The sequence below is a fragment of the Myiozetetes cayanensis genome, unplaced genomic scaffold, assembly GCF_022539395.1.
Source record: "Myiozetetes cayanensis isolate MyiCay16 unplaced genomic scaffold, myiCay2020 scf19, whole genome shotgun sequence".
Lineage (NCBI taxonomy): Eukaryota > Metazoa > Chordata > Aves > Passeriformes > Tyrannidae > Myiozetetes > Myiozetetes cayanensis.
The window spans coordinates 8,350,588-8,363,962 of NW_026087400.1; the positions used below are offsets into that span (position 1 = coordinate 8,350,588).

General features: G+C 42.6%; 1 protein-coding gene across 1 annotated transcript; it reads left to right on the forward strand.

The window, feature by feature from the left end:
• The first annotated feature begins 4,438 nt into the window (after positions 1 to 4,438).
• Positions 4,439 to 10,167, forward strand: CBLN4 (cerebellin 4 precursor). The gene is given in 4 exon segments (XM_050314133.1): positions 4,439 to 4,714; positions 6,119 to 6,235; positions 8,850 to 8,996; positions 8,998 to 10,167. Coding segments are annotated over 4 exon segments (591 nt in total). The 3' UTR covers positions 9,049 to 10,167.
• Positions 10,168 to 13,375: the final 3,208 nt, after the last annotated feature.

Sequence of the window (13,375 nt, forward strand, 5' to 3'; positions counted from 1 at the left end):
GTAACAATATAACTGTGGAATATTTCCAGACATCCCTCAAGGAGTAACTGCAGGACGCGCTGCTGGGAGGACTCGCAGCATCTGCCCAGGAGTGTTTCAGACCCTGACTTGCACTTGGGCCTTAAGTGTGCTCAGCTTTGCAGTGTTGGTCAAATAAAAAGTCTGGCTGCATAAGAAATGCTGAATAAAGACCTCAAATGCCAATGCTGTCAGCATTTCTGAACAGTTTTACCTTTAAACATGCAGGCATCCTGCTGACTCGTTTTCTTAATCACCTCTAAAATTCACAGGGAATTTTAAAATTCCATTTCCTGAGAAGGCCATCAAAACACAAATTTATCATAGCAGAGTGTCAGAGAAACTAAAGCAGCCCAAGAAGTATAAGTAGACAATTGTTTTTCATTGTTTTCTCTGTTCTGCTGCTGCAGAATGTTTAAAAAATACTTGAAGATGGTTTGGATTGAGGAGAGATACATTAAAATAGGCAAACATACAGAAAAAGCTTACTTAAAACTTCAGGAAAGGTGGACTTCAGGATGAAAATAAAGCAAGGAAAAAATCTAGGCTTGATTCTGTGTCTGTCTGAATTAAAGGCCAAAAACTTCTGTTCACTGCAGAAATTCCACACTCACATGAAGATTTTATTATATTGCTGTAGGATCTCTTTACATTTTATGCTTATATAAATGAAGTGAAATTTACTTTCTAAAATGTTTAGGGAATATTCTTAAGAGCCTCTAAGCTCATTAGGCAGGTGAATTTGTCTTGGATTTGGCCAACAAAGTGTTTAACCAGGGGAGAACCACCGGCCCAGCTGTCTGGAAGAGGAGCTGGTCTGTATGGGAGCCAACAGCCAGATGGAGACGACAGCCAGCTCAGGAATTGCAATACCCACCCTGAAAGGATGTCAAAAGATGGGAAAAACTCTGACCAGCTGATAAACACAGACTTGAACTGCCATCAGTATTCTGGCTTTGAATCCCCCCTGTGCCCCCTCATCCCTCATTAGGGTGAGCTCAGCACAACGCGGAGCTGGGGGTTAAATCCTGGGAGGAGCTGGGGGTGCTCACCCTGCTCCCTGCAAAAGCCTGCTCCCCACTCAGCAAACACAGAGCTCAGCCTGACAGAAGGGAAATATAATTAGGATAAAGAAGAAAGAGAAGCAGAGGAAGGAGGGCTCCTGTTACCGAGGGGTTGTAGAATTCATGAGGCCTCTAGACACCAGCAATGAGCTCAAAAGCAGCAGAGGAAGTGTGAGGCAGATTATTTCTCCCTTTGGTAAGGCAAATGACTAATTACACAAAGCAATTTTTGTTTTTTGTTTTTTGGTTTTTTTTTTTTTTCAAAAGAGATTTGAAAGGTATCATGCAATATTGATACAGAAATTGTAGTTGATGCAGGTTTACAAGCAAGTGGTAAAAGAAAATGTAAATGCAAGCGTCGTGTTTTTTCATTATTTTCCCTGTGGCTCTTCCTTTTGTCAGAAGCTGCCTCAGTGCAGAAAGTTCTCTGTGAAAAAGCAAAATTCTTCCAACTGGAGACAGTTTTAGGCTTCTACAATATGTGTCCAGAAAGGGGAAGAAGCCATGAGCTTAATCCAACTGAATTTCCACTGTTGAGTATTGTTGCTAATTATTTTAGTCGTTTTTCTTTCTAAGGAAGAAGGAAAAAATAATCCCTGTTAGAGGGAGCTGGATCAATACTAAGAAATTCTTTGTCAGATAAAATAAGAACAATAATTAACCTTGTTGATTATGAATGTAATGCTAACTCCTGTTTTCAGCTCACCTTGCCCACAGCATCCCCAGCAAATTTACCTCATTTTGCTCAGCAGTTAAATCCCAGCTCAACCACCCAAACAAACACTGTTAATAACCTTGGAGCTCTCTTCCTGCTGGGTGGGTGGGAAAAAAAGGAGGAGATGTTTCATGATATGGCTCAGGTATTTTGGCGATAGATTTTCAGTTTGTTAGGCCTGGATGTGAGGCTGGATTATGGATATTATTTGTAGATCCAGCCTCTCTGGGAGCAACACATGGAGATAGTTCACAGCCATTCCAGCAGAATATCTATAGAGACACTTGATGTCATTGTCCACAACAAAAGGAAATTAGAACCAAGTTGTCTGAAATGACTGTAAAGTTTTTAATCTCTGGCAAATGATTGATCTCTCAAAATTATCAGAAGTTTCCAATTCCAATTGAAATCTATGTGCATGTTATAAACAGATTTGCTGCTACTTGTGCAGAGTTAAAAGGCCACTCAGCAGCTTGAGGTGCAGAAGAGTTTTTAAGCACAAGATAGTGTGAAAGTATTTATACATTTGTATTTATTCACAAATACTGTGGCACAAGATCTTTTCCTGCTTTCACACAGCTTTATTTTATAGGAGTCCTTCAAAGGGGTTTTCCATCTTTTAATCTGCAGATCCAATTTCTACAAAAGTTGTGCTCCAAGTATTTGCTTTATTTCTTATTTCCTTTCCTTGCAGTGAGTGGTACTTCTCAATAGGAGTCTTCTATTCATCTTTATTGGTGTCACTAAGAGAGTATTGATGCATTCCTAGAAAACAGTAGTATATTTTTTTGCTTCTTGCCTGATCAATGGGATTCCTCAAAACTTTGAGTCTAACCTTCTGAATTTTAGAGAGTAATGCATTTGATGCTTTCTAAGAGGAATTTTGCCTGCTTTATGGCTTCTCAAAGACTTTGCTGAGTTCTGTAAACTTAATGCTTCACCCTCAGTTCTCCACATCAGCTGAAAAAGTTCCAGCCCATTTGCCCGCAGGAAGACTTGGTGTTCAGTAGGAAGTGGATTTTGGTGCTTTTTATTGCTCCTGTTACCCTCCTGTTGCTTCTTCAATTTGTTTTGTCTGCTAGTGCCCAGATTTATAGTCAGCATTAGTTAGTGCACAGAGCTGAGGTGCTGGGTCTGAATCCCAAGCCTCTTCCTCGACAGAATGGGAGGCAGCAAGATGCTGGATTTCTAAAAATCATTTGCTTGTTTTCTTATAAACTATTGGCCCTTTGCTGGTGATTTGGATGGAACCTGTTTGGCCAGTTCTGCTTCTGGGAGGACTTGGTCACTTCTGCCAGTCCCTGAAGTGGGTTGAGGTTTCACCATGAGACTATTTCAAATGGGACCAGCTGATGTAGGAAAGATCCTCTCTGGAAGACATCAAGGAGCACCAAACCAGTCATGGTTTTAATAATGTTGAAATATATGGGAGTACTAAGCAAGGTACCTGCTCCAATCCTGCCAGCACACATCAAAAAAAAAAAAAAATTAACAGTAGACAGAGGTTTAATCAAACCACTACCAGAAGCTGCCATGTGGCAGCACCATGAGGTGGTACCTGGCCATGTTAATGCTCAAAGAGCAGATAGCAAAGTCCTGATGGTGATGTCAATGTGTGTGATGGGATTTAGGAAAGCTGATTCCCTCCTGGCTGTGACGGGGAACCAGCAACAGAGCGCACGGGGTGGGGGTGTCACACCCAAATTCAACCTGCAAATCCTTGCACAAGAGATCTGTGTCCTGGAGGCTCCTCCAGGTTTAGGGGCTGCCTTTCACTCAGGTTGCAGTTCTTTCCCACTCCTCCTTCTGAAAATAGGGGACGTTGCAATGCTCTGGTGCTTTCCCTTCAGTTTTGTAGCTGCTTAAAAAGTTGCCTAGGAGGACTGCAGTGTGTGTGTGTGAATAGGGGGCAATTCCAAGGGGAGGGTCTCTAGTAAGGAAGCGTCGTATGTGCCCAGCTAGGTGAGAGCTGGGCAGGTTTGTTATGACATAACTGCTGGAAGAAGGAGGGTGGAATTTGTGGCAGAGAGAGCGGGGGAAGAGAGAGAGAGAGAAGTGGAGTCTGCAGCACCCTGTCAGTGCTATCAGAGACAGGATCTGGCAGCTTTGGGGTGAGGTACCACCTCTCCGCTCCACCACTCCGAGCATCCTGAATCTCCAGCTAGAAGGGGAGAGAGAGCCTAGCGGCGGCGATCATGGCAACGCCAAATGGCTTTATTTCTTCGCGACCTCTCTTTTCTGTCTCTCATCAGTAATTCACCTGAGGGCTTTTGTTTTCCCCACTGCCCCTTCTCACTCTCTTTCTGATGCGGAAAGGGGGCCCCGGCCAGCGTGTATTTTGTCCGGCAGCTTTTTGCGGCGTTTTTAAAAGAGCTCGCGAAAGGACCTGGGAAGAGAAAAAAGAAGAGAAGGAGGGGAAAAAAAAAAGAGAAGGAAGAAAAAAAAAAGAAAGAACGGCACAAAGTGGTGGCGGGGGGAGGAGGAGGCGAAGAGCGGGAGAGGAGAGAAGAGACGGAGGGGAGAAGGCGGCGGAGAGAAGACTTTGAGCGCGGCGTGCGCGGTGCGGTGCCGGGCGCGGTGCCGGGCGCGGTGGCCGGAGCGGGGCGCGGAGCGGCGGCGCGGGCGGCCGCGGGTGCGGACCATGGGCTGGCGGCTGCTGCCCGCCCTCCTGCTCGCCCTGGCGCTGGGCGGCCCCGCCGCGTGGGCGCAGAACGACACGGAGCCCATCGTGCTGGAGGGCAAGTGCCTGGTGGTCTGCGACTCCAACCCGACCACCGACCCCAAGGGCTCGTCCACGTCCCCGCTGGGCATCTCCGTGCGCGCCGCCAACTCCAAGGTCGCCTTCTCGGCCGTGCGGAGCACCAACCACGAGCCCTCCGAGATGAGCAACAAGACGCGCATCATCTACTTCGACCAGGTGAGCGGCGGCCGCCCCGGGGGATCCCCGCGGGGCCGGTGCCTCCCCCGCGAACCTCAACAGGTGCCGCCGCTTCCCTAAATTCCCGCACAAAGTTGGGGTGCAGGGGCGGCTGCTGCAGGGACAAGGGGCCGGGCAGGGGGGAGCTGGAGGGGCTGCAGCAGTGCCCAGGTTGCCCCCCGGGGATGGGGAGAATGCAGGGGGCGGTACCGACCCCTCCGCACCTGCAGCCCCCAGTACCTGTCGGATAGACCCCAGTAAGTTCCCGGGGTGACGCGGGGACCGAGCACCGGGAGATGCCGCGGCCGTAGCGCTCGGGGGGACGCGGCCCCAGCGGGCTTGGGGACAGGGGGTTCTCAGGTGTGTAGGTTTTAGACAGCTTGTTCACCCTTTGAGCGGGGAAAGAAGAAGGAATTTCAAGGGAAAATCTTTAAACTTTCCCGGAACACTTCCAGGTTCACGGCACAGCCCCTCTCAGCTCAGCACTAGTATTAAAGGGCAGGTGCCAGCACTCGTTTCAACACCGGCTCCCGTCCTGGGGCAGGTCCAAAGTAATCGAGACTGATGGTTATTCTTCTTCCTACACCCTGTTGTAATGAGCAATAAATTGTGACAGCTGGAGGCAGATATGTCACACAGCCTAATGGTGGGAGTGTGAAAGGGTCATAACTCCATGGACATTCCTAGTGGCTTTCTAGGGCTGTGCCTGGCATAAAGGAGCCTGAAAATATCAAGTAAAAATAAAGCATATCTAAGCGGAAAGAAAGCACAATCTAGTCATTAGAGAAGATGAGCAGCATATGGATGATGCACTCATTTAATATGTTCCCCTCTGTTACTCGTCTCTGATCAAACTCAAATTATTATTAGTGCTTACAAAAACAACTGAAGCAGGAAAGGCTCACAGCCAGTTTTTGCTGGGATGTGCCAGGTATTTCAGTAACTCTGGCTGTAAACTGGGAAATGAACTATTTCATTCATGTGTGTCCTTCCTCACAGCTTGACGCTAGGAGGAAGACAGTGTTGGCTTGACCACTGCTTTTAAAAACCATTTGCCACTCCCAGAATTAGTGTTTTGATGTCATTTTTGGGGAACAATGAACAAAAATGCTTTTTCTTAATCTCCTCTGAACATGTATAGAAGAAAGGACTTGAAGGTATGACACAGTAGCAAAGTAGGAAACAATTTCCACCATAGTTTGTTTGTAGCAGAGTTGTACTATGAATACAACTAAATATCCATAGTGTGAGCTATTCCAACTCAATTGAGAGAACATGAATAAACCAGCTTAGATGTAGATTAAAAATTTTCCATGGGTGAATGGTTTCTAAAGTTATAATCTGTGGTTTTATTTAGCACTCCATACCAGTACTAATTCCCATGCTCTGTTTTTCTGTTTGTAGATCCTAGTAAATGTGGGCAATTTTTTCACATTGGAGTCTGTCTTTGTAGCACCAAGGAAAGGAATTTACAGTTTCAATTTTCACGTAATTAAAGTCTACCAGAGTCAAACAATTCAGGTACGTCAATCAAGTATGATTGTAAAATCTTTTACCTAAATTGTTTGTTTGGAATGGAGTCTTGACTGAACACAGGAGTATTTAATACTCTTTCAAGGAAAAATTGCTTAGTTTACAGCAACCTGTGGTGTAGACTTCCTAGCAGCAGGCTGAATTAATTTAAACTGAATAGCTGAGATAATGCAGGATCCTCACCTCAGATAAACTGCCACAGCTTCACTTCTGTCTCCTAAAACTGGGGTGATATAAAGAATTCAATAGAATAAATGATCCAAGAGCAAAAGAGAGCTCTGAATTTCACTTAATTGCATAAATACTATTGAAGAGTCATATTTTCCTACAGGTTAAACTGTCTGGAACACAGGAATTCTGGGGATTCACACCAGATCTGACTATTTTTGTAACATTTTGACCTGGCTGATGCCAGGTTATGCCCTCAGTCTGCTGTGGGTCAAGGTTAGTCTGCGTGGTCTACTTGTTCTGTAACCACACCAAAATGCTGTATCTCTATAGGGATGTCTTCTAAGGAACCTTTATAGCAGTTTAAACTTTTTCTTTTTTTTTCCCCACCATATAGTGTATAAAAGATGTGTCATATATTAGAAAAAAAAGGAGTAATTTTGTACTTTCTTCTGTAGCTTAATAGCAGCTGAACTGCCTAATTAAATATAAATATGTACTAGCTTAGAGGAAAAGCCTCTAAGTTCCTGAACATCCCTTTGCTGAGCCAACAGCCAATTCCTTAAAGTGTATTCATTAATCTTCATGCCAGGTCCCACATTTTCTGTGACATACATCCTGGCTTTCTAGATCTGGAATAAAATCTGTGGCTTCCTTTGTTTCCACCCATGAGACCACCAGATTCAGAGAGGTATCTGATGCTTTTCGCTGCTCTGTCTTGCTCCTGGATATGGTTTTCAGTGAGCAAGGCTGAGATGAGAGAGATTTCTGCAGGAGGAGTGGTCAGACATTTCTTTGTGGCAGCTCTGGCTTCTGGGAAAAGTGTAAATGGTGAGGATGGCAGAAAACTGGTGCAGGACACAGTCACATCCCTGGTGAAATTCTCCTTCAGTTTACAGTGGGAAATCCCAACTCCCTTCAGGGCAATGGCAAAAGCCTTAAGTGAAATACTGACCTCGTGAAAATCTCTATAATGAACTTATGAACTGTTTAATGTGCCCAGACTTTGTTCTTTTCATTCTCTTAAATGCTGAAGGTTGAAATGGCCTTGAATAACTGTTTGCCAGCCACTTCATTGGATTTAAAATGCATATTGCCAAGGAAGATGCCAAGGCTTGGTTTCTGGAAGTCCAGCACAGGCTGGTGTTTCACATACCAGGGACTCAGACCTGGGAGTTTGGGGCTGGTGGCAGGGAATGTTACAACCTGTGACATGGCCTGAAATATTTAATACATCAGGAGTTTCTAAAGTATAATGGAAGTTTTGGCACAGTTAATGTGGGACCATCGGGTGCAAACCTGTGATGTGTCTTCTGCTGTGACTAAAATTGCTGTGAGATGCCCTGCAGGGGACCCCAACCTAGAGAGATGGTACAGAAGGAGTGGGATAAATCAAACCCAAGCAATGAGAACCAAACCCTTGATGCCCTTTTTCTGCATGTTTGATACATAGGAAGGAGAACCAGAAACCATTGCAGTGGAACAAACTGGCTTGAGCCTCATGCAGACTTTAAACACCACTAAATCACCTGCAGGCTTCCTACACAAGTGATATTACTGTGCTCCTGGAACATCTGTTAGTGCCATTAAATATCACTAAACTGCAATTTGTTCCCTAGGGACATCTGATTAAGTGGATTTCCCAGATAGGTGAATCCCAAATAAGGGCCAGATTCTGCAGCCCTGGCTTCTGCTGAGCAGTGATTTATTCCGTGGTGACTCCCATTAAAATTAATGGGAGCATATGCAAGGCCAGCACACTCCATATGAATGAGCATTTCACAATTCAGCCCTGTGAGACTGCACTAGAGCTATTTAACAAAAAAAAGCAGAGCTCATAGTTTGCCATGGGGGAAATAAGAAATGCCTGGATCTGTCCATTCCCTCAGCCCTGCCCATCTTTGTTTGCAGAGTGTCTGTGATGCTGCTTTCAGAGTAGGGGCTGTGTTGACTTTCAGAAGGGTTTTACAGAAAATTGGAGCCAGTACCATGGCTTATAAAGCTAAAGATTGGTTCTAGACTTTAAAACTAAGCTGTCATCAGTGATGGGAGGGACAGAGCTTTTGCTACCAGTGAAGTGTGAGCTCCCAGCCCACTGTGGTGCCTCTGACACCTCATTAGGTGCCTGTATCACATCTCTGGGTGCCCAAGTTTCTTGAAAATGTCGTCTTTTTTTGCTCCTGAGTGACTAAATAACCCCTGACATAGGTAAAGTGACACAAACGGAGGTGATACCTCCCTCAGCTGCAAGTCCAGCCCATGGAACACTGATGCACTTGTACACACCAATTAAATGTAATTATTAGTTTAAAACAACCCAAAACCCAGTGAAGACTGGGACCTTAGCAGGGCTCTTACTCTATAGTTAATATTTAGGAGTAGTTCTTGGAGTTTTGCTGTTAATTGGAGCTTTTCAGTGGTTGTTCTCTTGCAGGTTAATTTGATGCTGAATGGAAAGCCAGTCATTTCTGCTTTTGCTGGGGACAAGGATGTCACACGTGAAGCTGCCACTAATGGAGTCCTGCTGTATCTGGACAAGGAGGATAAGGTTTACCTGAAGCTGGAGAAAGGTAATCTGGTTCGGTGGATGGCAGTATTCTACGTTTTCTGGCTTTCTGGTCTTTCCCCTGTAAAGTCAATTTTCCTGTGACATTCATCCAGGTATGGACTCATCATTGCCTCTGTTACATGAAGATAATTTTATCATCATGGGATTGATGTTTTGTTATTGGTTTTTCATGGGTGAATATGGATTCTCCCTGTGGATTTTGGCCCCATCTGAACTACTCACAAGTTTCACAGAATTCTGTGTGTTTAAATACAATATATTTGGACTGAGACTAAAGCAGACAATAAATATCTATGCTTAACATTACAGTCTAAAGCTGCCTGCAAGATTTATTCCAATCACATTTTCTGGACTTACTGGATTCATGGGAGAAGTGGATTTTCTTTAATTATGAACAGACTGGCAACCAGGTCTTTAATGTAGGAGAGTTGGAGTTCAGACTTCAATCAAGAGTTAGTGTGTTGCTGCCAAAGAACTGTATATTGATATATAGGTCATACATGTTTTTGTCACTGGGACTTTACTGCCATGATCTATTCCATTGTCTTGAGAGAGGTAATTATCATTGATAATTGACTTTAATTCTCCTCTGAGTGTTATGTGTTGGATGGTTCACCCAGGTATTTAAGCTCTGTCACTGCTCACATCAAGTGTAGCCCACATAAACTAAAGGGTTGTGGATGTATTTTAGTCGGATATAAAAGATATTCCTCTTTTCCACGTGCTGATTTCTAAAAAGAATAGCAGGTTATAACCATTAAGACAAAACTTACCGGGGTTAAAGGTGATCATTCAGGCACAACGTCACAAAGCAGCTTTGCCCTGCAGGAAGTCTCACACTTTTTCTTCAATTTTAATTAACATGAATGATAAAAACTGCTTTATTAAAACCCTAAGGGATTCCTTCCTCAGCCACAATCACTTTGTTATGGAGATGAGATCCCCCTTGTTTGTATTTATGTGTCTTTTTCAAACCTTCTGTTGTGTTAAAGGTATCATCTGGTTTTGCCTTAACTCCACAACTGTATATAATTTTAGATCATATGTTTAACAAATATTAAATCCAAATAGCTGGTACCTAACTTGGTACAGAAGCTTTTCAGCTTTTTGTACAGGTCACATGAATTCATAAAGTTATTTATTATGTCATTGTTACACAATAAAGATTAATATATGTTAGCTGAATTTTTGACCTTTGGATTTTGGAAGTTGCTTCATGCTATTTTTTTATTGGATATAATTATTATATGCAAAATGTAAGCTTTTAGGATTCTCAGAAACTATCCCAGGAGGCAGGAAAACTGCCATAAGTTAGTCTGACAGAATCCTAGAGGTAACCAGAGGCATCTAGAAATAACCTATGCATTTTATTTTAAGAAACTAAAAGATTTAGGCAGAAACCCTGGCCTCACTGAAGTTAGTGTTAAGAATCATATTGATTCCAAAGGGTTTTGGATGAAACCTGTGCTTTAGGTTTTTACCATCAACATGAAACTCCACTGCCATCAAATTGAATATTAAATAAACTGATTTTCACAGGAGCTGCTAATGAAACCTTCATCCCTCGTGCCCAGAATAGACACTGAATTAGTGGATCTTTGTGCCTTGCGTACCATGAAGGAAATGGTTCTAAATTAAAAAATACTGTGTACTTGAAAATGTTTCTGGATGGAAGCACTTGCAGCAACTGGGACCTTCCTAAGAGCCTGTTTAGGCTGGGATTTGCTGCTTTAGGTGACCTGGTTCCAATTTGTTCGCTTGTTAGTCAAGTGCAGTGTCAAGTGCATGTTGGTCTAACTGCTGTAAATGGATATTTCATTGACTTAAAGTCAGTTGGTTGATTTAAAGTTGGTTGGTTGATGCTCCTGATTAAAACACCAGGGAATCAGTGGCACAAGATTGTGCCCAAACTCCTTATTGTTCAGCACCCAACATACAGGATTTTTTGGGCCATTTCAGGAGGGTAGGTGGGAATATTTCCCATCTGTAAGTCAGATGAGGAGGTGATTTTTTTAGACACAATATTGAGCACTGTAGTTTGGGAGGAAGTGGAAATACATGTCAATGAATGATATATATAAAAAAGTTATTATGACCAATCAAAATGTGTTACTGCTGTACCCCCAAAATGTCTGTATAAATAAATATATATATATATGTATATCTGAACCCCCTGGGATTGCAGCACACAGTATGCATGATGTTATAAAGAGGTTATTTGTCATAAGAGTCTATTTCAGAGGGGAACATCAATATTTTGTATAAGGTTGGTAAAATCTGAAATCTCACCCATTGAAATATATGTAATGTAAAAGACTTGCTGCTACACGGACAGAAGAAAAATGGCATTAAAGGTGTCAGTATACTTTCAGAATGTTCAAATGTATCTAACTTCTTTAATTTGTAAACATGTGATCTTTAAAAGCTGCCTTCAGCATTCAGCAGTAGCCTAAACTGCTTTAATATAGTGGTGATTTCCCCTTGGCAAAATATTTGTGGTTGCTTCAGTCCTTAACAGTTACTTAAACTTTAGCTAGAGAGGCTTGGAAGTTATTCAATTAAGGAGCTACATTTTGATGGAAATATCCTAAATTTTTGCCATCAGCTTCTAAAATCATTATTTTGCCAGTTTAAGGAGTAATTTCATTGGAGTCCCTGGAAAGCAGCTCCTGTCATTGTCACACAGTGCTGAGCACTCAGAGGTGGCCCTGGGGATGGGCAGGGCTCTCAGCTCCCATGTAAATGTTTAAATAAAAACAAGCTATGGGGTTTAGATCATAACTTGAGCTACTCTGCAGATCTTGCACTGCTTTTTATTGTGTTGCCCCAGAGTTAGGTCAGGAGGAGCTGCTCCCAGAAGAGAGGGATGAGCCAGGTCTGGAAAATCCCATTTCTCTTCTCTCTCCTCATTCCTTTTTTTCCCCCCTCTGCCTTCCCATGTTACTTTTACAGCAGTTTTCCTGTTCAGCAGCAACAGCTCAGGAGACACTTCACATTTCAAAAGGTATTTAAGATTAGAGGTTTGATTTTTTTTTAAAGGACTAAAACCTGCATTGAGCTGCACTGTAAAGGTTGGAGCTGCTTTTTAGATCCTGTTCACTTCCATGATCCAGCCCTATTGGTTCTGGTGAGGGCAGAATTCCTCCCTCTGTGTGTGTCCCTGCTGCAGAATGTGCTGAGGATCTACACCCACAGCCTTGAGCATAAATCCACTTTGCAGTGAACTTTGTAGCTTCCAAAGGTTGACTGTGCAGGAAAACCTTTCAGCCACGTGCGGTAAGGACAAAAAAGAAAGAAATTACTTTCTGAAAATAACAGATATATTGTTATCTGTGATCTCTTTAATTTTTTATCTGTTTTATTTATATTTTATCCCTATTTTATTGTAAAACTAAGGGAAAAAACCCTCTCTATTTTCCTTTCTTTCACTCCTGAGTGATGTAAATGCTGTTGGTAGAGCTGGGTCTCCCTGTTCCCCTGGGTTCACCCAGTGCAGAAACCTGCTCTGTTCTGTGGAATCCTGTGTGCTATGAAGAGTTTAGGATGCACATGGCAAATGCCTGCAAGTACTGTTCAAAAGAGCCTGGGAGTAGAAGTGTTTTTGGAAAAGGCACTGAGGTAGCTTTGAAATTTTCACAAGCTCTTTTGTCTCTACATAAAAAGGAAAAAGTAACTTTGAAGCACAGAGAAAGGAAAAAATTCCTTTTTTATTTTTTTTATTTTTTCTTAATGCAACATTTTGTATTTGTTTAGTGTTACATCATTTTCTAGTAGTGTCTGAACATTTTCTGAGTGTTAATTAAATTACTTTGGCCAGGTCATGGCAGAGTAAGTATTGAAACCTCGGTGTTACTACTGAGAAAATGGAGAAAGGGTTTGGGAAATGACAATTCTCGGGGTGTCAACACATCCAGTACTAGCGATTGGCTCCGTTCACTTTGCTGGATCAATCCTCTTTCTGATATGAGGCATTTTTAAAAAACAAATTACTGTTTTGGAGCAAATGGCATTCCGCTGTATTTCCCCTTTCATATTATATCTAAATAATATTCCTAGAAAGATGAATGCAGTGAAACAGTTTTAAACGCCCCAAGAATGTCACAATTAACTCTCAATTCTCTCTTTTTTTTTTTTTTTTAAGACTCCAAAGCAACACATCTGCACATACAGTATCTTTACAAACAGAGAGAGAAATACAAGAAGCTGTTTGTTCATAACCACAACAAGGAAGCCAAACCATTAACATGAAATATGGGCTGAAGCACAGAAACACATAAACGTTCTGCTCCTTTGAGAAAGGGTTCTGAGTTGGAAACACGTTCTACCTTAACAATTCATTGCCCTTCATATTGTAAGAGCTCTTTGTATTCTAAAATATTTCTCTAAAAATA